Below are 20399 nucleotides of genomic sequence, written 5' to 3' on the forward strand. Positions count from 1 at the left end.
TCCATCTGACACGCCGTGATGTAACCAAGATAAAGCCCACAACACACACACACACACACACACACACACACACACACACACACACACACACAGATACGGCTGACACTACTTTCATACCAACAAACTTTGTAACAAACGTTTGTATACATTAATAAACTGGTTTATTTTCAGATTGATTGCATCATACAATACATTTTTACAGAATGTACACATCCAAAATTGAAAACATGCATTTACATAAATTGTCGTTTTACTTGAGGTGAAAGTTCTATGTACCTACATGCACCTCATCACAGCTATATAATACTAAACAACGTATCCTCTGCCTTGGAACATTTATAAATCGCTATTCTACACGTATTGTTGCACGAAGCAATCACTCGACAATGCAGCATAAACATTTTTACACATACTTCCTAATTACATGAGTTTACATTCATGAAATATTGAAAATGAAAAGCAAAAAATAAATATACTCTCAGCCTACATGTTTTATAGATCCGCATGTCGCCGCCATATTGTTTCTGTCAAGTGAACAGTTTCTGCAGCATGCTGTGTTTCAGGGCATTGCTGCTGGGCGGTGCTGCGATTAGTGGAACGTGTAGCTACCGATGTCAGTTTGTGCAGCATGCTGTGTTTCAGGGCATTGCTGCTTGGCGGTGCTGCGATTAGTGGAATGTGTAGATACCAATGTCAGTTTCTGCAGCATGCTGTGTTTCAGGGCATTGTTGCTGGGCGGTGCTGTGATTAGTAGAACGAGTAGCTACCGATGTCAGTTTGTGCAGCATGCTGTGTTTCAGGGCATTGCTGATGGGCGGAGCTGCGATTAGTGGAACGTGTAGCTACTGATGTCAGTTTCTGCAGCATGCTGTGTGTCAGGGCATTGCTGCTGGGCGGTGCTGCGACCAGTGGAAAGTGTAGATACTAATGCCAGTTTAGTGTGCATGCTGTTGAAACTTTGAACAAGATGAGCATGTACTTATATGGGAGATGATGTCAGCTGTACATTATATACATTGTGTCGACTTCCACCGGGCTTTTGTGACTTCGTCACGACCATTAGTGACGTCAATTGACGACACACTTGTATCTCTTGCAATGGACGCCACAATATTGACGATAAAAGCCGATCTTAACCTCGATCTGAAACAGAATGAAAACGTTGCTAACAACTTAGGTAAACATATATTGTATTCATTTACAGCAGACCTGTGAAGATCCGGGCTAGAATAGGTCTTCAGCAACCCATGCTTGCCCTTAGAGGCGTTTATGCTTATCGTAAGAGCCGACTAACGGTATCGGTAGTCAGACTCGCTAAATCGGTTGATCATTGTCATCGTATCCAACTTGCGTGGATCGATGCTCATGATGTCAATCACTGGATTGTCTGGTCCAGGTTTGATTATTTACAGTCCGACATCATATATCTGGCCTCATTAATATAGAGGCGTTAAACAACAAACACACATAATAAAGAGGACCGATTTGTTTTGTCGAGATTCGCCATAGTTGAAATAGATGAAGCAAAGCCACACCTGTCTACTTGCTGGGTTCCTCCTCTTCATCCTCCAGGTAACCCCTCTCCCCCATCCACTCGTCATTGAGGAACCGCGTCCTGCAACAGGAGACAAAGTCAGTACCTCACTGTGTACAGGGTGATCAATGTGTCTACAAAAACATTTCTTAGAATGCTTCCAAACAGTGGCAAGACACCCGCCATTAACTCCACCATTAGGGGCTGTAGTCAGCCTTGATCTGCTTCAAAGACGACACGCAATTCTATCCACAGGACCATGTAACTAATAATGATAACCATTCTATCCATAGGGTCCGGGGTAGAGTAGGTCTTCAGGAACCCATGCTTGCGTTAAAAGGCGACTATGCTTGTCGTAAGAGACGACTAACGGGATCGGGTGGTCAGGCTCACAGACTTGGTTGAAGCATTTCATCGATCCCAGTTGCGTGGATCGATGTCCATGATATCAATCACAGGATTGTCGGATCCAGACTCGATTATTTACAGACCACCGTCATATAACTAGAATATTGCTGAGTGCGGGGTAAAACAACAAACATTCCAACCAAAGGATCACGTAACTAATAATAATAACAAACAATCTCACAGTCGAGACCGAAGTCTACGAGTTTGTTTCTTAATACTATTAGATACATTGTCCTGTACTCTTTCAAGGAAAACCACAATCATGTGCAGAATGAGTAAGTGAGTGAGTATGGTTTTACGTTTTTAGCAATATTCCAGCAATTCTCACCTAAATTTTGCGCATTGAACTTTTGTGGGAAACGAACCCTAACCTGCAGTGTAATGAGCGAACACTTTAACCACTAGGCTACCCCATCATCCTTCTTGTATAGAGCGGTAATGGTGAACAGAGGCAGTGAAGCCATGAGCGGTATTTCCCCAAACCTAGCCACACATTTCACTCTTGTAAAGTGCTGTCATACATCTCCGATCGCTAAACATGGAAGCCCTGTTCCGACTAATCTGAACACTCACAGACCCAGTCGGGGATCTTATCGTTAAACCCATCATGAATAGTGTACAAGTATTCACCTAGCTACTCCTATGTACGCTCATGTGTCTCAACAGTCTTACGTACGACTGCCAAGTAATGGGGGCACACGTCGCCGCATCGAGCTGGTGGGAAATGCATCGGTCGCAGGTTCCGTTTTACGTATAACCTATATTTAGCGATCGGGGATTTCCCCGATTTCCACATGGAACCTGGGTTCCGTGTCTCTCCGTTGCGGCCGAACTGCCTCCATCCGCCACCACTTACATGTAGTTCCTGATGGAGTCGACGAAGATGACGACACACCTCTGGCCCTCCTTCAAGCCGAAGTCCTTCATTGCCTGGATGCCATAGTGCAGAGCTGTACCACTGCTGCCACCTGGAACCACATTTAGAACTTGTACACATGAACCACATTTATAACGTGTACATGACATGAATGACATTTAAAACTTGTACACCACGTGAACCACATTTAGAACTTGTACACATGAACCACTTTAATAAGATGTACACCACGCCAACCACATTTATACCTTGAACACCTTGCGAACCATATAAATATCTTGTACACAACATTAACTACATTACCAATACAGTCGGAATGTGACTGTGACTCGTGGCCATCGTTAAGGTATACAGTCAGATTGTGACTGTGACTCGTGGAAATTGCTGAGGCCTACAGTGAGATTGTGGCTATGACAAGCGGCTATCGTGGAGGCCTACAACTAGTTTGTGACTGTGACTAGCGGCAACTGTGGAGGCCTACAGCGAGATTGTGATTGTGACAAGCGGCCATCGTGGAGGCCTACAGCGAGATTGTGACTGTGACTAGCGGCAACTGTGGAGGCCTACAGCGAGATTGTGATTGTGACATGCGGCCATCGTGGAGGCCTACAGCCAGATTGTGACTGTGACTAGCGGCAAGCGTGGAGGCCTAGAGCGAGATTGTGACTGTGACTCATGACCATCGTGGAGGCCTACAGTCAAAATGTGACTGGGTCTCGTGGCCAGCGTTAAGGCATGCAGGCAGATTGTGACTGTGACTCACCTACAAGAAGTCCCTCCTCTCTGACGATCCTGCGAGCCATCTGGAACGACTCCTTGTCTGCCGCCTTATACCATTTGTCCACAAACTGGGGGATATACACACATATTACCAATACCGCTCACACCTTCAGTTGTATTAACTTTTCGATACTTCACATGTATTATAGCCGCTAAAGACTGATTGGTTATCAATAAGATGATGTAACACTGCTGCTTTCTTGACAATACAAAATGACTTCACATATCATTGATGACCTCTCGACCTGATGACGTTGCATCAACAACATCGATTTCAGCGTTTTGACATTTTCATGTCTTTCTTCAGGTTCCGTCAAATGAGGGCAATGGATAATATTTCCGTTGATCCTCATAATTCAGACCTTATTCATCAATTGTTTTGGAAATATCAAAAACGTCTTTTGAAGAATTAATCAAATCTGTAAGTTTCATTCGTTTTTTTTTTATAATTGACAGGGCTACACTTGAATAGATAAAGACCCCTACCGAGGGTGTTTAACTGACCTGTCTGTCACACGCTGTCGGGACGAAATCCTTCCCGATTCCCTCAACCTCGAACTTCTTTCCCTTCTGGTTCAACTCTGCTGGCTCAGCAATCAGCGAACCCTCGGGATCCACCGCTACTATCTGACAACACAGAAACACTATCAAGTGCAAAGGGCCGCTGCAGCACCTGTTGGCATAGTGCATCATTCAATGCCGCATCCCCCAGCGGAGAATTCTTTACAATGCTGTATTTAATAACAGGGAAACAACGGGGCGTTTGCAAGGACATGCCCCAACTTTAAGATATTACCCTGTTACCAAAGTAACTTATGAGAGATACTATATTCAAGTGAAATCTGCTGAGGTGTTTTTTTATCCTTTACCCACCCTCTCCAGCTTCAAACCGCACGCTCAGCTTCAAACCTGCAATCCTAAGCTACAAACCCGTACCTGTCAGCTTCAAACTCGCACCCATCAGCTTCAAACCCGTACCCTTAGCTTCAAAATAGCAAGAATCAGCTTGAAACTCGCACCCATCAGCTTCAAACCCGCACTCGTAAGCTTCAAATCCATACCTATCAGCTTCAAATCCACACCCATCAGCTTCAAACCCGCACCCCTAAGCTTCAAACGCGTACCTACCAGCTTCAAACTCGCTCCAATCAGCTTCAAACTCGCTCCAATCAGCTTCAAACCTCCACTAATCAGTTTTATCCGGGCACCCCCCAGCTTCAAACCAGCATCCATTAGCTCCAACCCTCTACACCTAAGCGTCAACCCCTCACCGTCTGCATTGTCTCTTACCTTACAAACCCGCACCCCTCAGCATCAAAGTCGCACCCCCCAGCTTTGACTCTCACCTTACAGTTGGGGCACCGCTCCTTAATCTTCCTGGCCACGCCCGTCAACGTGCCCCCCGTACCGGTGCCTATGACCACCATGTCAAGCTTGTCTGGGAAGGAGAAGAAGGATTAGATTCTACTGACAGGGCTCCATCACGGCTTCATCAACACTGGCATTGCCCCGTCAAAGTACATGTATTGAAATCAAGCATCGTCTAATGCTTTATTTGCCGGTATTCTTATAGCATCCATATTTTCACTTACTATCACAGGCATCTAAGATCTCCTCCGCCGTCCCGTCGTAGTGAGCAAGTGGGTTGCTGGGGTTGCGATACTGTAACAGAGGTGAGGTGAGGTGAGGTAAGGTGAGGTGAGGTGAGGTGAGGTGAGGTGAGGTGAAATTGGGTTTAACGTCGCGTCCAAGATTATTGCACTTATATAGCGACGTGCATGCACGTGTATGTGTGTGTGTGGCTGCTTGTACTAGTCCGGACTGATGCCGATTTATAGTGCTAGCACACTGAGATACCATGCCGCAGTTTAACATGAATACCCCACTCAGACACAGTATACTGACTCCGAGCCGACCGGTCCTTGTTTTAGCCCCTTAATGCCGAGCGCCAAACAGGGTAACAACAAGTACAATCTTTTAACGGCTTTTTGTATGACGCGACCCGGGATCGAACCCTGGACCACGGAGGCGGTCCTGTAACAGAGGTCATTCAGAGTCAACTGAAAATTATGTGATCGTGTTTAGTACATGATTCATTGTTTGGTTGTTTGTTGTTTAACTCCGCAATCAGCGATATTACAGCTGTATAGCAGCGGTCTGTAAATAATCAAGTCGGACCAGACAATGCAATGATTGACATCACGAGCATCGAACCACGCATTGGGATCCAATGCCATGCATCAACCATGTCAACGAGCCTGACCAGCAAGCATAGGTTGCCGGGGGCTTGACTCTAACCTGGAACTCATTTTAACATATGACGGACACCTCTTCCATCTGATATTTTCTGTTTCATTTATCATTCGTAATATGTACCCTTGTGAATAGCATCATCTTCCCGAGGCAAGAGAGTTAACTGTCTATAAAAGTCCAGTTTCCACCGTTGCCGAACTAGGCTGGAATAACTGGGCTCGATCGTAGCGCCACCAGTGGCTATTACCAGTTATGCCACTTCTAAGCCTCCCCTATGGGCCAATCAGATTCCACCTCTCGTATCACTTGCGTTTGCTTCACACAAAATGGTGGCGCCCGTTCAGAACGATCTGATCGATAATCAAGATCTATATATTGTGATAAAACGGGTCTTACATCGCCAAATGCATCAAATCACGTGAGCACCTTGATTAAAAACATGAAAAGATTTGGAAAATATCTGCTGACAACGAGTTGGCGGTACAGATGCTTTGCAAATCCTGCAATCGACCGAAATCTCCACGACAGTTTACGAACCGGATTTCAATTTCGGTGCGCGATTTTGATTGGACTATGCATAGACTCGTTGGTCCAGCCAAAATGTAACTCCATGATACAGCCTAGATCGGCAAGGGTGGAAACTGGACTTTTAAAGTCAGTTAACTCTCTTGCCTCGGGAAGATGGAATAGCATGTGTACATTTAAAATGAGTTTGAGCTAAAATAATTCTGATGACGTTTCGTAATAACGTTTACTTTAATGAGTCGCCAATCGTCGCCATTGTATTTAATACATATTTCTCACAAACTGACATTGCGGTTTATTTCGTTCAATACAAACAGTATAAGGAAAGTGCATCCAAATAAGATGGTTACTCGCTATCTTTGCACTGCACGAGCGCTATGATTTGACGAGGCATATTTCGAGCCTTTTTCTGTCTTAACAGCGAGTCGACTCGTGAGCACGTGAAAGAACCGACACCAGAAAGTAACTGACGCATTAACCGCGTCATGCTTGACATGATCGGCATTTTAGCTCACCTGGTCTAAGAGGAATGAATTAGGGATTTCCTCCATGAGCCGTCTGGCCACGCCCACGTGAGACTCGGGCTGGTCGAAGGGTATCCCGTTTGCGGTTCGGTAGATTTCTGCACCCAGCGCTTTCATCGTGGCTACCTGGAGACAGATAGGTAAGCATAGGTGAAGACAGGTAATCACAAGTGGACACAAGTAAACACAGGTAATCATAGGTGAACACAGGTAAACAGGATAGCCAAGCTCACATGCACATCTCGTATTTGGCGATCGCCTCTTCCTAATTTGATATTACTATTTTGTTTGATTTGTAATTAACATTTTGTGGATGAGGTGAGTGTAACACTGCTCTCAACGTTATTTCAGTTGTATCACGGCGTTAAGGGAGCGAACCCAAAGTGATGCAGATCAGTGACGTTACCCACTTCGGTGACTCCAACAGGCATGTGTATGGTGCGGACAAACCATGAATCATTAACAGGGTGAATCTTGGATTCGGACCAACAAATCATCGAATTCGGCCAAAATCAAGGGGCGTAACTCTGTAGAGTTTACTGAGATGTCCGATATATGCTTGTCCCATAAAGCTCCCATAGTATAACACGGGACGCAACTCTGTAGTATTCCCATAGTATAACATCGAAATTCACATAAAACAGTTATTCACGTTATCTGAAGCTGAGCTTCAATCTCCATATGCATCAAGAAACAAAAAGAAGAAGAATAGCGTTACCTTCTCCAAACTCATGCGCTGAGGCATGACGATGATACAGCGGTAACCCTTGACAGCGCACACCATGGCAACGCCGATACCTGAAAGGGAGATAACTTTTGACTTCACCAACAGTTATAATCCATATAACTTTACGTGAATATTAGGTCGTGCGTCCTCTATTACATATGTCATACGAGTTGTGATTAAAACAGTCAGATTGTATACCAGTCTTGTCTTGTTAACGACCAAACCCTCTTATTTGTATAAATACACCAGGGCCCACTTGCACAAAGCGATCTTAGCGCTAAGACTATTGTAAGCCTGTGCTAAAGTATGGGAGTTACGATCATCTTAGCGCTAAGATCGCTTTGTTCAAGTGGGCCCAGGAGTAAAAGTATCTCTCTCAGGACATCCTCGGTGGTCTAGTGTTAGAGCGTCCGCACGGAGAGAGGAAGGTCCGGGGTTCGATCCTCGGCCGTTTAATACCAAAAAGACGTTAAAAGATGGTACTTGTTGTTATCCTGCCTGGCGCTCGGCATAAGGGGCTAATACTGACTCCGAGCCGACCAGTCCTTGTTTTAGCCGTGAGTAACAACAAATACCATCCTTTTACGTCTTTTGGTATGACGTGAGCGGGGATCGAACCCCGGACCTTCCGCTTCCCGGGCAGACGCTCTACCACTGGACCATGGAGGCAGTCCTTGGACAAGAGATAAAATATGCAAGTATAGCACAATGCATCATATCAACAAAATTATTCAGGAGGTTGGGATTTATTTGAATATTGCAATTCCAACGTCAAATTCAGATTGGAGTCAAAGATAGGTGATATATGATCTGTTTCGTTGTCACATTCAGATGTAATAGAATTTAGTCGAAGGGGAGACAACCAACCAGTGTTTCCAGACGATGGTTCAATGATTGTCGCCCCTGGTTTAATGAAACCTTTCTCCTCAGCATCCTCGATCATGCGCAGTGCGATTCTGTCCTTAAGACTCCCACCGGGTTGAAAAAACTCACACTTGGCAACTGTAAACAGAAAGATGGGCGTGGTTAGTCGCCTGGCCTGGTCGCTACAATACATCAATATAATTCATTACAGGCTAGATGATTCATAGATACATTGTTTACTTGACACACACTGATAAACTACGGAGACATATTTCATTAACATTAATGTATGGGACTTACTGCCAACACATCTTCATAACACGGCAAACTAAATCACTTTATTGCTAAGCTCACATTTCACTAAGTACAAAATGCGAAAATGCGACGAAAATGCGAGAAGGGCGAGAATCAAAAGGCAGCATAGAGTCTCGTTATGTCGACCTGGGCCCACTTGCACAAAGCGATCTTAGCGTTAAGATGATCGTAACTCCCATACTTTAGCATAGGCTTACAATAGTCTCAGTGGGCCCTGGACTTAAACTAGGCTTCGATTTAATCTGAAGTCGAAAACTGAAGATACGGGACCTCTGTATCAGTTATTGGTAGTTCGACAAAATAAGGTCGACATATCGGGAGTCTACTCTTCACTAAAACAAAGATCGACACATTCATAGATACATTGAATATAGCTATCAGTTACCTAGTAATAACGCATAGAAAGCTAAAAATACCAAACATGATACTAGATATGCTATACATTAGAATATCAGATACTAGATAAACACTAGATATACAAAACACTAGTGTGGTTTATTACTGTGGGAATTCGGTGAAAATCTAAATCCACCGCTAGCGTGTATAGCATAGTTCAATCCCTGTAATGACGTCATAAAGCGCAGACCAATCACCACAGTCCACGTCATATACTAACGTATTTCACACTTAAGTCCCTCGCTCTTGCCGATGTTGTTGAGTCTGATCATGGGAGTGCCGGCAATGTTCTCCAACACGCTATTGAGAATCTTCGGCCGAACTGGTTTGGGACTGTGGTGAAATAAACATCAATGCAGGAACATTGTACAAAATCATAGTTATCTACCCTTTGGAAGAGTTAACTGCCCCTTAGAAGAGTTAAATGCCCCTTAGAGGGCATCGATGCTGTGCACGTGTTACTTTACACTGTCGTTGACTATTTCAGCCACATCGGCCTGAAGTGTGTAATCATGCAAGCAAACCAGTGGGCGATAGAGTGAAGGTCACTCTATGATGCTAGCAGAGTTATCTTCCCTGATGGTCATCCATCAAATACTGTTTATACTCGGTCATTGTGACCACATGATTCTTCGTTTAGTTGATTCAAACACTGGTTAATTCTCTTTATGGCAAACTGATCGTGAGCTCCCCTGGGCAGATAACATGAACCAATAGCAAAGGTGAGGTGAAATTGGGTTTAACGTCGCGTCCACGATTATTGCACTTATATAGCGACGCCGACTGATGCCGATTTATAGTGCTAGCACACTGAGATACCATGCCGCAGTTTAACATGAATACCCCACTCAGACACAGTATACTGAACCCGAGCCGACCAGTCCTTGTTTTAGCCCCTTAATGCCGAACGCCAGACAGGGTAACAACAAGGACCATCTTTTAATGTCTTTTGGTATGACGCGGCTGGGGATCGAACCCCGGACCTTCCGCTCTCCGGGCGGACGCTCTACCATTAGACCACGGAGGCGGTCCCAATAGCTAAGAGTCGCAGACTGCATGTATATGCCACTGTTAGTACCTGCATGCGACACCCCCGTGTAGAAAGTCACACTACACGACGTGGGTGGAACGACGTCAACAAAGCATATAACAGATTAACAAAGAAAACAAACACGTTAGTACTTGTCATCTTCCCGAGACAAGAGAGTTAACTGACTTTAAAAGTGCAGTTTCCACCCTTGCCAAACTAGGCTGGAATTCCTGGGCTCGATCATAGCGCCACCGGTGGTTATTACGAGTTATGTCCCGTATAAGCCTCTTCTAAGGACCAATCAGATTACATCACTTGCATTTGTTTCAAACAAAATGGCTGCACCCAGTCGATATCTGATCGATAATCAAGATCTATATTGTGATAAAACGGGTCTTACATCGCGAAGTGCATCAAATCACACGAGCACCTTGATTAAAAACATGAAAAGGTTTGGAAAACATCTGTTGACAACGAGTTGGCGGGGCACCTGCTTTGCAAATACTGCAGTCGACCGAAATCTCCACGACAGTCCACGAACCGGATTTCGATTTCGGTGCGCGATTGTGATTTGACTATGCATAGACTCGTTAGTCCAGCCAAAATGTAACGCCATAAAGCCAGCCTAGTTCGACAAGGGTGAAAACTGGACTTTTAGTCAGTTAACTCTCTTGTCCCGAAAAAATGGTACTTGTCGACGTTCTTTCAGCTCCCGTGAATATATACGGCCGATTTGTGATAGTGACGCGTGTCTATTTTTACTGGCCCACATAAGTATCAAAACATAGAACTGAGTTGAAGTCAAACGACCCTACTCCGACCCTGCCGGATATTGAAGCAATGTGACGAGTAGAAGCCGCATGGCTTAGGGTGCCGATGTAATCTAAACGTTCATTGGTCAGCGATCTCGCTGGTTTCTCTCGCTTGAAACAAACTGCGACGACACATTTCGAATTTACGGATGGAGGAAAGTATACAGACCCTTTGAAGTAAGCAGATGTGGTTAAAGAAGACGACATAAGTTATGTGATCTTATTAACATAGTTAAAAGATGGCTAGACTCTGGCAGGTTGACTGTAACTGTTCGATCAAGTTTGATCAAGTTTGATCCCCATCTTTCCATCTGCTTCTTCATGGTCCAACCCACTCACTCACTCACTCACTCCATCACTCATCCGTCATCCGTCATCCAGGATCAGTTATTTCATCATTTCGACCCGTGAAGGTCCGGGGTAGAATAGGTCAGCAACCCATGCTTGACGTAAAAGGCGACTAAAGGGATCGGGTGGCAGGCTCGCTGACTTGGTTGATGCATGTCATCGTATCCCGGGGTGGTCGGGTAGCCTATTGATTAAAGCGTTCGCTCGTCACGCCGAAGACCCGGGTTCGATTCCCGACATGGGTACAATGTGTGAAGCTCATTTCTGGTGACCCCCGCCGTGATATTGCTGGAATATTGCTAAAAGCGGCGTAAAACCATACTCACTCACTCATCGTATCCCAATTGCGTGGATCGATGCTCATGATCTCAATCACTGGATTGTTTGATCCAGACTCGATTATTTTACAGACCGCCGTCATATAGCTGGAATATTGCTGAGTACGGCGTTAAACAACAAAAAAGAAGAGGAAGGATAGAGTGTCTGTACGGAGAGCGGAAGGTCGATGGTTCGATAGTCATATCAAAAGAAGTTAAAAGATGGTACTTGTTGTCACCCAGCCTGGTGCTCGGCGTTAATACAAGGACTGGTCGTCTCTGAGTCAGTATACTGTGTGGGGTATCAACGTTAAACTGTGGCATGGTATAAACCCCATTTCACCTAACCTCACCTCACCTCAAATTTTGTTATGTGTGTCAGCCAGGTAATGATTACAGTACTCGCACAGCGACAGTGTCTAAAGATCATGCATGCCATGAATTACGCCTAGACCTAGGAACCAGAGCATAGTCGACCTTTAACCGTGTTCGCGCAACGAGTTGGGTTAACTGACTACAGTAGACTACGGTTAAAACGAACACGCTTATAACGAACTGACAGATATAACGAACTTACTTTTTGGTCCCGACTATTTGCTGTAGTTATGCTGTATAAATGCTTATTACGAACTACGGTTATAACGAACTACAATTAGTAGTCTCTTTGAGTTCGTTATAACCGTAGTTTACTGTTATAATATATTTCTGCATCCCATATTAAGTTGAGACATGATGCTGGAACTGAAATACTGTCTGAAGCGGCGTTAAAATCTACATCAGTATTTCGCGGCCAGTGCACCTCGACGGCTTATATAGGTTTCTTGTGAGTCATTTCATTTCGGTCAGCGTTCGCGAAAGGTCGTTCTGGCGTGACCTGTAATGGGATGTCCTCAGATCTTTGTTTAACGGTAGCGAGGAGTAGAATCTGATTTTAATGAGGTTGTCCTTTACACCGACGTCATGGTGATATTCAATGACAGTTACGAGATAAAAGGGAATGAAGCGGAAGCCTTAGTACGAATGTCCAATAGGGCCATATCAGGTTTTTAATCTCGCTTGAACATGCAAGATGTTAATTTGAAAATGACAAGGCCCTTATGGGCCTCCGTACTCGCGCAATAAAAATGTAATTAACTCGAATGGTCAACATTGTTTGATACTATCATAATATTTCAACATGACTTGTTCTCTCTTTTTATTATAGTATCTTGAAATTTTTTCAAATGGTACCATTAAATTTCAACATGTTATCTTTAATTGTCAACAGTATTTTATCATTTCAAATATTCATAAGTCTTGAACTTTCAACATGTTATCGCGAATTTTTAAATTAGGGTATTGAGTTGTCAAGAGAAAAAAGTTGATGTGTTGCAAAATCAAGATACTACAATCAAAGTTTAAAGATAATCAAGAGACTAAAATCGAAATTTAAAGATAAATCGTTGAAAGATTTAACATTCATTCTCTTGATATTTGAAACTAGTATCGATTATTCCTTATTTGTCCAAATATTCAAAAAATATTACGAGATGGCCCTTATGGTGTTCCATATGTTTTACAAGTAGAAATCAACGCACAACACTCGCCGAGAGGCGCAGGGAAATAATAGATAGTCAGAGCCTTATGTGAATACATATGGTATAATTATGTCAGTAATATAACACTTGCATGTAAATACAGTGTCTATGAATACAATGAATAAATATATGCCAAGGACTGGCAGTTTCAATAAAGGTCTGTGTGACTGACGACACACATACCATGTGACACAAACACTTAAATCTTCCCATCTCTACGTTTTAGACATCTTAGACTCGGTACCGTACTGGCCCGAATCACTTCATTACCGTCGTAAGGGATGACAAGGAGGATTGGGTGGTCATCCTCGGTAACTGTTTGTCAGTATCGGGTTCGTGTTGTCACGATTCCATTATATACTGGACGCCATGATAATGATGGAATACTGTCGTGTTTTAAGAGGCGGCTATGTTTGTCATAAGAGGCGACTAACGGGATCGGGTGGTCAGGCTCGCTGACTTGGTTGATGCATAACATCATATCCCAATTGCGTGGATTGATGCTCCTGATGTCAGTCACTGGATTGTCAGGTCCAGACTCGATTATTTACAGACCGCCGTCATATAGCTGGAATATTGCTGAGTCCGGTGTTAAACAACAAACCAAACCCTTCAGCAGTAACATTGATGTACATTTAAACCCTACATTTAAACAACAAACAAACAAAACTGACGTGTCCAAATGGAAAACGACTCACCTCAAAATGATATATTAATTGCTAAAACTTATTGACGGCACAAGAAGATAACAAGGAGCGGACGTCGACTACGACGTTGTTGCATCAGCTGCAGCAGCAGCATCGCAACAGAGACTCTGATTATCTATTAATGATAATATACCCATGTGTAGAATTAAAAGAAAGGGACTAAACGTGACATCCCAATTGTCTCCCTTTGACATGACGTCACAGGTTACTATGGGAACAATTACTGACGAATAGTTACTCAGTAATAAAATTCAGTAATAAAACAACTGTCTGCGTGTACATGTCTCACCATGACTTGTTGGAATGGGGGTTGTCCTTTGATCTGCCGTACGTGCAACGACTGGGCAAGTCTGGTCGCCTCCAGTTCCTGTATGGATTGAACTCTGCGCCTTCTTTGTTTATTGGGCAGCCATTTTGTACACCGTTTTGACTTCCGGTCTGCATGTTTACCTGAAACGACACGTGATCTGGATTAAACAATGAGCACGTAGATGTACATTTAACAAAAGCAAAACAAATCTTTAAAAATCAATTCAGGAACATTGGACAGCAATTCCCTGACGGTTGCTCTTAACACCAGTGGATCGGCATTGCGGTATTGGTTGAGTTACTCCTGAGATAGCGTGTTCATAATATCAACCACTGGACTGTCTGTCCTAACTGGATTGGGTAGCCTAGTGGTTAAAGCGTTCGCTCGTCACGCCGAAGACCCAGGTTCGATTCCCGACATGGGTACAATGTGTGAAGCCCATTTCTGGTGTCCCCCGCCGTGATGTTGCTGTAATATTGCTAAAAGCGGCGTAAAACCATACTCACTCACTCACTCCTAACTGGATTATTTACAGGCTCCCGTCACACTAAGGAGAGTGGCGTTAAAAGGCCAAAGGCCAGGACGTGCCTCTTTAAGCAGCGTACCAATGCCCCAGTAACCTTGTCATTCTAGCCCGATAACTATGCGGCTAAACACAACGTTTATCTCGCCGGTCTTTGCCTCGGCCTATTAGCCTCGTTATCGATAACTAGACTTACACACTGTCGTCACCAACCCTGCCAAGTCAGCATCGTGAAAATAGGACGTCGACAAAGAGGCAATCATAGTTGCTCCTTATCTGATACTTTATAGCTGATACATTAAGATGACATACTCATTTCACGTGACATATGTACCGTAAATCCTCGAAAAAGCGCACGTCAAATACATTTCGGGGGGTTCTTTGACTTGTGTTCCGTCTTTCAGAGAGGCTTTTCGGTGACTATTTTCAATTTTTCAAATACTATCATCTACTCTCAATTTATCAGGCGTTATAAGGGAATGTATTCAAAATTAAATCTTAATTCATTCAGCCATATCACCTTCGCGCTTTACACTTGACAAAAAATTGAAAAAATAACCCTTCTTGAAAAAATACGTTCGACATTGTCACAATATTTTTAAGAAATGATTACTGTTTGCCCCCTAATGCTTCATCATATATGTGCCTATTTATTTATATACGTTTATTTAAGGATTTACGGTATAACAGGGATTTGCCCTATAACGATGGACATCTGTATCACGTGCAACTAACGTTAGTATTCATGTACTTACGATACAAAATGATGGTTCAAAAATATTAAAAAAACGTTTATTTATTTGGGTAGTATGTAATTTGGGAAGCAATACTGATACTTCGACATTGATTCCAAACATACCCCTGTTGTACAATATCAGATTTTATAAAAGTTAATTATGTCAGGTTATCAGTTTATCAACAGCAACACGCAATTCTCAACCACAGAACATTATGTCGGGACCAGTAAAAGTAACAATGTAGCATCTGTTCGTACTAATGAATCCATATAGCCTACATTATTCAAACGACAGCGAATTGAAAATGATGACCACTTAATCCATTGCCATGTTATCAGCATACTGTCCACGTAGATACATATATGGCATTAATATGCATTAATATACATCATACTTCTCATAGATTTATTCTTGCTGAATAGAAAATAGTACAAAATTAGTTTGCATCATTATTTAATCACTATATTATACTCTACCGGGCAAACAAAAGTATAAATTGGAAATTGGATTTGACCAACAATTACAACCGTTATCAAAACGTTACTTGGGCGAGTACAGTCGCCTAACTACTGCAAAAACTTAAAACCCAAAGCACAGTTATGATACCCGTATCAAATACGCCACAATCCAATAATAAAAAATAATTTCTTGTTTGTTTCATTTTTAGCCGCCATCAAACGTGCAGTTTATAACATTGTCTGCAATAAACATGATTTAACAACGGTTGCTGTTGACTTGTTTCATAGATCTCGTTGCCTCCGGCGACTATCATGAATTGTGTGAGCGAATATCATGAATAGTATGCAAGTGATTCCATTATATTTGACAAGTTTCTTTACGAGAGAAGTGACATTATTCTACCTCTAAATCATTCACAACATGAAATCTACAATTTACAAATTCCACATGTGCTGAAAGATGATCTCTGCTATACTCACTGTGTATGTTCCGATCCGATCTTGGGGAATGATCTGCCTTATCACGCTGCCGGCGTATTTATACACCACCTCACTATCTGTAGTGCCCGGATGTGACATTGGCTGCGCTTTGGGACCTCCCACCCCTTTTGGGTAATCTTCCACTCCGAGTTGTTGCGTTTTGGAGAGACGTTCTGTTTTTGTGAACACTCCTTGGTGTTTCAAGGCCTTCTGAAGACATGGTGCAAGGTGGTTCTTGAACTTTGTTCACACAGCATACAGCCGGGGTTTTTCCTCTACACGACTGATACCAGTACTGAACATACAGTCATGACAAACATGTCTAGAACATCAAAGTTTAATTCTTGTTTTTGTCTGTGTGTTGATGTCAAGAGCAAGACTAAGCTCAACAAGTATGCTTTTTAACAATCTCGAAATGTCTGAATGTGTGTCTTATTCATACTATGTCCTAGTGGCAACGCTTATTATTCACCGCTTGTAATTAGTCTGTTCTCTGTCGCTTGACGTTGAATTTTTTCATCTGGCCATATTGCATTGTATCGCATCCCTCACCAGTGTTGCGATCATGGAGTTGCCATGGTAACGACCCTTTGTGTGACTACAGTCCGACTGCCTACGTCTACACAATACAGGCCGACGGCGTGTAGGCGTACAAATCTGCCTGCAGCGTGGGCACCGTTGACAACATGTGATTCTAAAAACTTGGATTATGTGTTCTGAGGAGAAAACTAACTACAGGAATACGGTTTGGAATACAGGAATCACAGCATGGCGTAGCTTTAAAAAATCCTTATTCAGAGCATTAAGACATTCTCTACCATTGGATGTTTACATAACTGAACCGATTCTTGACCAAGGTATATATTTTGTTCACTGCAGTACGAAGACTGGCTCTACGACAAGCTGACAGGACTAGGTGTTAAATCTGTTTGTCCTTCATGTGAATCCCGAATTGCAGGCAGGAAAGGCTGCAAGCACCCATGTTTGCCGCAATGGGGGAGGGTTGCAATGGCTGACTGTTTGTCATACTGACCCAGACTTTATTATTTACAGGTCGCTGTGACTTAGCCGGAACAGTGCTGACTAAGCAAACTGTATTAAGTTGTAGGGTTTGTTTTTGTTTTTGTTTTTGTTTGTGATTTCTACTGTGACAGTCATCCCACGTACTGAAAATGCAGTTATGCATTATTGTGCATTATCATTCATTATCGTGGGTTATCATATGTTATCTGCTGTGTTATAACCGTTTGCCGTCGCGGTGAGCTCTCTGTTGACACGTCGGGGTGTTACGCAGGCAGCACATGAGATACTACAGGGATTATTGAACTGTATCTGTATCTTATCTGTAGTATCTCGATCCCTTTGTGTAGGGATTTCGTACGCGGTAACTTAGGGATGGATTTGGGGGTAGTCGGGGATAAGGGAGGGAGGGGATGTAGGTCTTGGGTAAATGAAGAGAAATTTGTTTCGGGATTGGGTTCAGGGCAAAAAGCGAGTGAGTGTTGTTTAACGCCGCTTTCAAGAACATTTCAGTTGTAACTGCTGGCATGTCAGCAGGGTTCATAATCGCGACACAATTGGTTACCTCGGGAACAGTCAGCAGCTCCTGGCACGGCCAAGGAGGACAACTCTGCATTACGAATTGCGGGGCCCTGTACCCGGGAGTCCTGAAGTTGGCCTCTCTCTCTCTCTCTCTCTCTCTCTCTCTCTCTCTCTCTCTCTCTCTCTCTCTCTCTCTTTTTTTTTTCTCTCTCTTTCCCTCTCCCTCTCTCCCTCTCTTTCCCTCTCCCTCTCTTTCTCTCTCTCTCTCTCTCCCTCTCTCTCCCTCTCTTTCCCTCTCTCTATCTCTCTCTCTCTCTTTCCCTCTCTCTCTCTCTCTCTCTCTCTCTCTCTCTCTCTCTCTCTCATCAAAAACGATGTCTGTTTATTAGTTCTGATGTCTGTTTATTAGTTCTGATGTCTGTTTATTAGTTTTGATGTCTGTTTATTAGTAAATACGAAACGCCAATACCAGAGAAGCACCAATCACTATTATCCGCCGAAACATATCCCATTGGCGTAAAAGTAAACATAGCGGTGAAAACTATACGAATGGATCACAAAAAAAAACAGTCATGACACCATTTGTGGGCGAAAAGGGTAAGCATGCCCTGACCTCCTGGCATCAAAACATGTTAAGATTTGACCGCAATGTGTGGCTAGTTAGTTCCGGCCGAAGACAATATCCACAGACTACAATGATGATTGGAGGGGCTCGGCAGAGATAAGACTGATGGTCGAGTGGTGGAAAGTTACCCGGTTGTGTGGAGATTCCATTCGGTCAACGGTCATACGTGCGCGCCTGACACTGCATTCTTTATACAGGCTGTTGCTGTGATCCCGCACCAGAACGAATTCATCCCGTTTTCTTTGTGTCTAGCATTTTTACCAAAATAATACTTTTCTAAATGAACTTATTTTACATGCTTTTGACGCACTCGTGTTGATTCAGGTCGGTTTGACCTAATTCTTAAACAAACGTATTGTCAGTGTGACAAAACATACACTTTGTTCTTGTAAATAAGGGGTGGTCGGGTAGCCTAGGGGTTAAAGCTTTCGCTCGTCACACCGAAGAACCGGGTTCGATTCCCGACATGGGTGCAATGTTTGAAGCCCATTTCTGGTGTCCCTAGCCATGATATTGCTGGAATATTGGTAAAAGCGGCGTAAAACCATACTCACTCGCTCTTGTAAATAAGCCAAACTGTCTCTTGATCCACAGCTCGTTTTCTTCAGAAGACCCAGATGGTCCAGGGATATTTGTTTGGGAACATAGTTCCGGGGCATTGTCTCTTTGACTTTGTAACGGTGTCATAGGCTGATAAAATATCTGATTAGATATTTTTGCTTGTTTGAAGGTTAGAAAATTTCCTTCTAGATTCTAGCGGAGTGTTGTTTTGACCAGGTAGGGGATATAAGTTGAAAACTTGATACCTATGAAAGTAACGTACTTCTTCTTGGACCTTGCCTTCTGTTAAAAAGCTGACATGTTTAATGTACATACGATTGGAGAGAGAGTGTGTGTGTGTGTGTGGGGGGGGGGGGGGGGGGGGGGCGTGTGAGAGAGAGATAAGGTGAGAAAGAGATCTATCTAGAGACTAAGTAGGGGTTATGTGAGTGAGTATATATTATTATTATTATTTTTAGTTTATCAATAGTAGTAGTAGTAGTAATTGTAGTAGTAGTAGTAGTAGTAGTAGCTATAATAATGTGTCTGGCGTCAACTTTTGGGTCAGACAGGGGTGTGTTTTGTCACCGACGTTTTTCCAATATATGTTATTGACTTTGCAAAGGTAACAGACAACTTACGAGGTGGTATTGAATTTATGGTTCTATGTTATAGGTACTGCCTTTGTAGCTCCCGACAGACAATTACAGCGTATGTTAGACTGTGGTGCTGCGTGGTGTTCACAGTGGCGTGTTGGGTGAAGAAGAAGAAGCATATTTTTGTTAATTTTATTATAAGTCACGTGGTGTTGAGGAACAATTCCGTGACAGAGGGTTTTATTGTTACTCTGCAGATAAAATACCCTTCATCAAAGAGGATGTTAAAGCGTTCGCTTGTCACGCCGATGACCCGAGTTCGATTCCCGACATGGGTGCAATGTGTGAAGCCCATTTCTGGTGTCCCCCGCTGTGATATTGCTGGAATATTGGTAAAAGCGGCGTAAAACCCCACTCACTCACTCTTGTAAATAAGCCAAACTGTCTCTTGATCCACAGCTCGTTTTCTTCAGAACAATCCCAGATGGTCCAGGGAACGAGTTCTTTGTTTGGGAACATAGTTCCGTGGCATTGTCTCTTTGACTTTGTAACGGTGTCATAGGCTGATGAAATATCCGATTAGATATGTTTGCT

General features: G+C 43.3%; 1 protein-coding gene across 1 annotated transcript; it reads right to left on the reverse strand.

The window, feature by feature from the left end:
* Window positions 1-144: 144 nt before the first annotated feature.
* LOC124115507 (cystathionine beta-synthase-like) lies at window positions 145-19355 on the reverse strand. The gene is made up of 14 exons (XM_046476523.2): window positions 19224-19355; window positions 16503-16712; window positions 14284-14444; window positions 9424-9536; window positions 8496-8630; window positions 7620-7699; window positions 6893-7027; window positions 5192-5261; window positions 4946-5037; window positions 4104-4226; window positions 3583-3667; window positions 2799-2910; window positions 1536-1615; window positions 145-1143 (listed from the first exon to the last, which is right to left on the reverse strand). The coding sequence occupies exons 1-13, from the start codon at window positions 19326-19328 to the stop codon at window positions 1540-1542; spliced, it is 1497 nt and encodes a 498-aa protein (XP_046332479.2). The 5' UTR covers window positions 19329-19355; the 3' UTR covers window positions 145-1143; window positions 1536-1539.
* Window positions 19356-20399: the final 1044 nt, after the last annotated feature.

Source organism: Haliotis rufescens, unplaced genomic scaffold (genome assembly GCF_023055435.1).
Source record: "Haliotis rufescens isolate VD_foot unplaced genomic scaffold, xgHalRufe1.0.p SCAF_18, whole genome shotgun sequence".
Classification (NCBI taxonomy): domain Eukaryota; kingdom Metazoa; phylum Mollusca; class Gastropoda; order Lepetellida; family Haliotidae; genus Haliotis; species Haliotis rufescens.

Excerpts from the sequence above, each read along its gene's own strand:
- LOC124115507 (XM_046476523.2), bottom strand. The coding sequence starts at position 19,328 with ATGCCCCGGAACTATGTTCCCAAACAAATATCCCTGGACCATCTGGGT. Across the intron at positions 16,713-19,223 it reads TGGCTTATTTACAAGAGCGA|AAGGCCTTGAAACACCAAGG; the intron begins GTGAGTATGGTT and ends CCATGTCTTCAG. Across the intron at positions 5,262-6,892 it reads ATTCATTCCTCTTAGACCAG|TATCGCAACCCCAGCAACCC; the intron begins GTGAGCTAAAAT and ends CCTCTGTTACAG.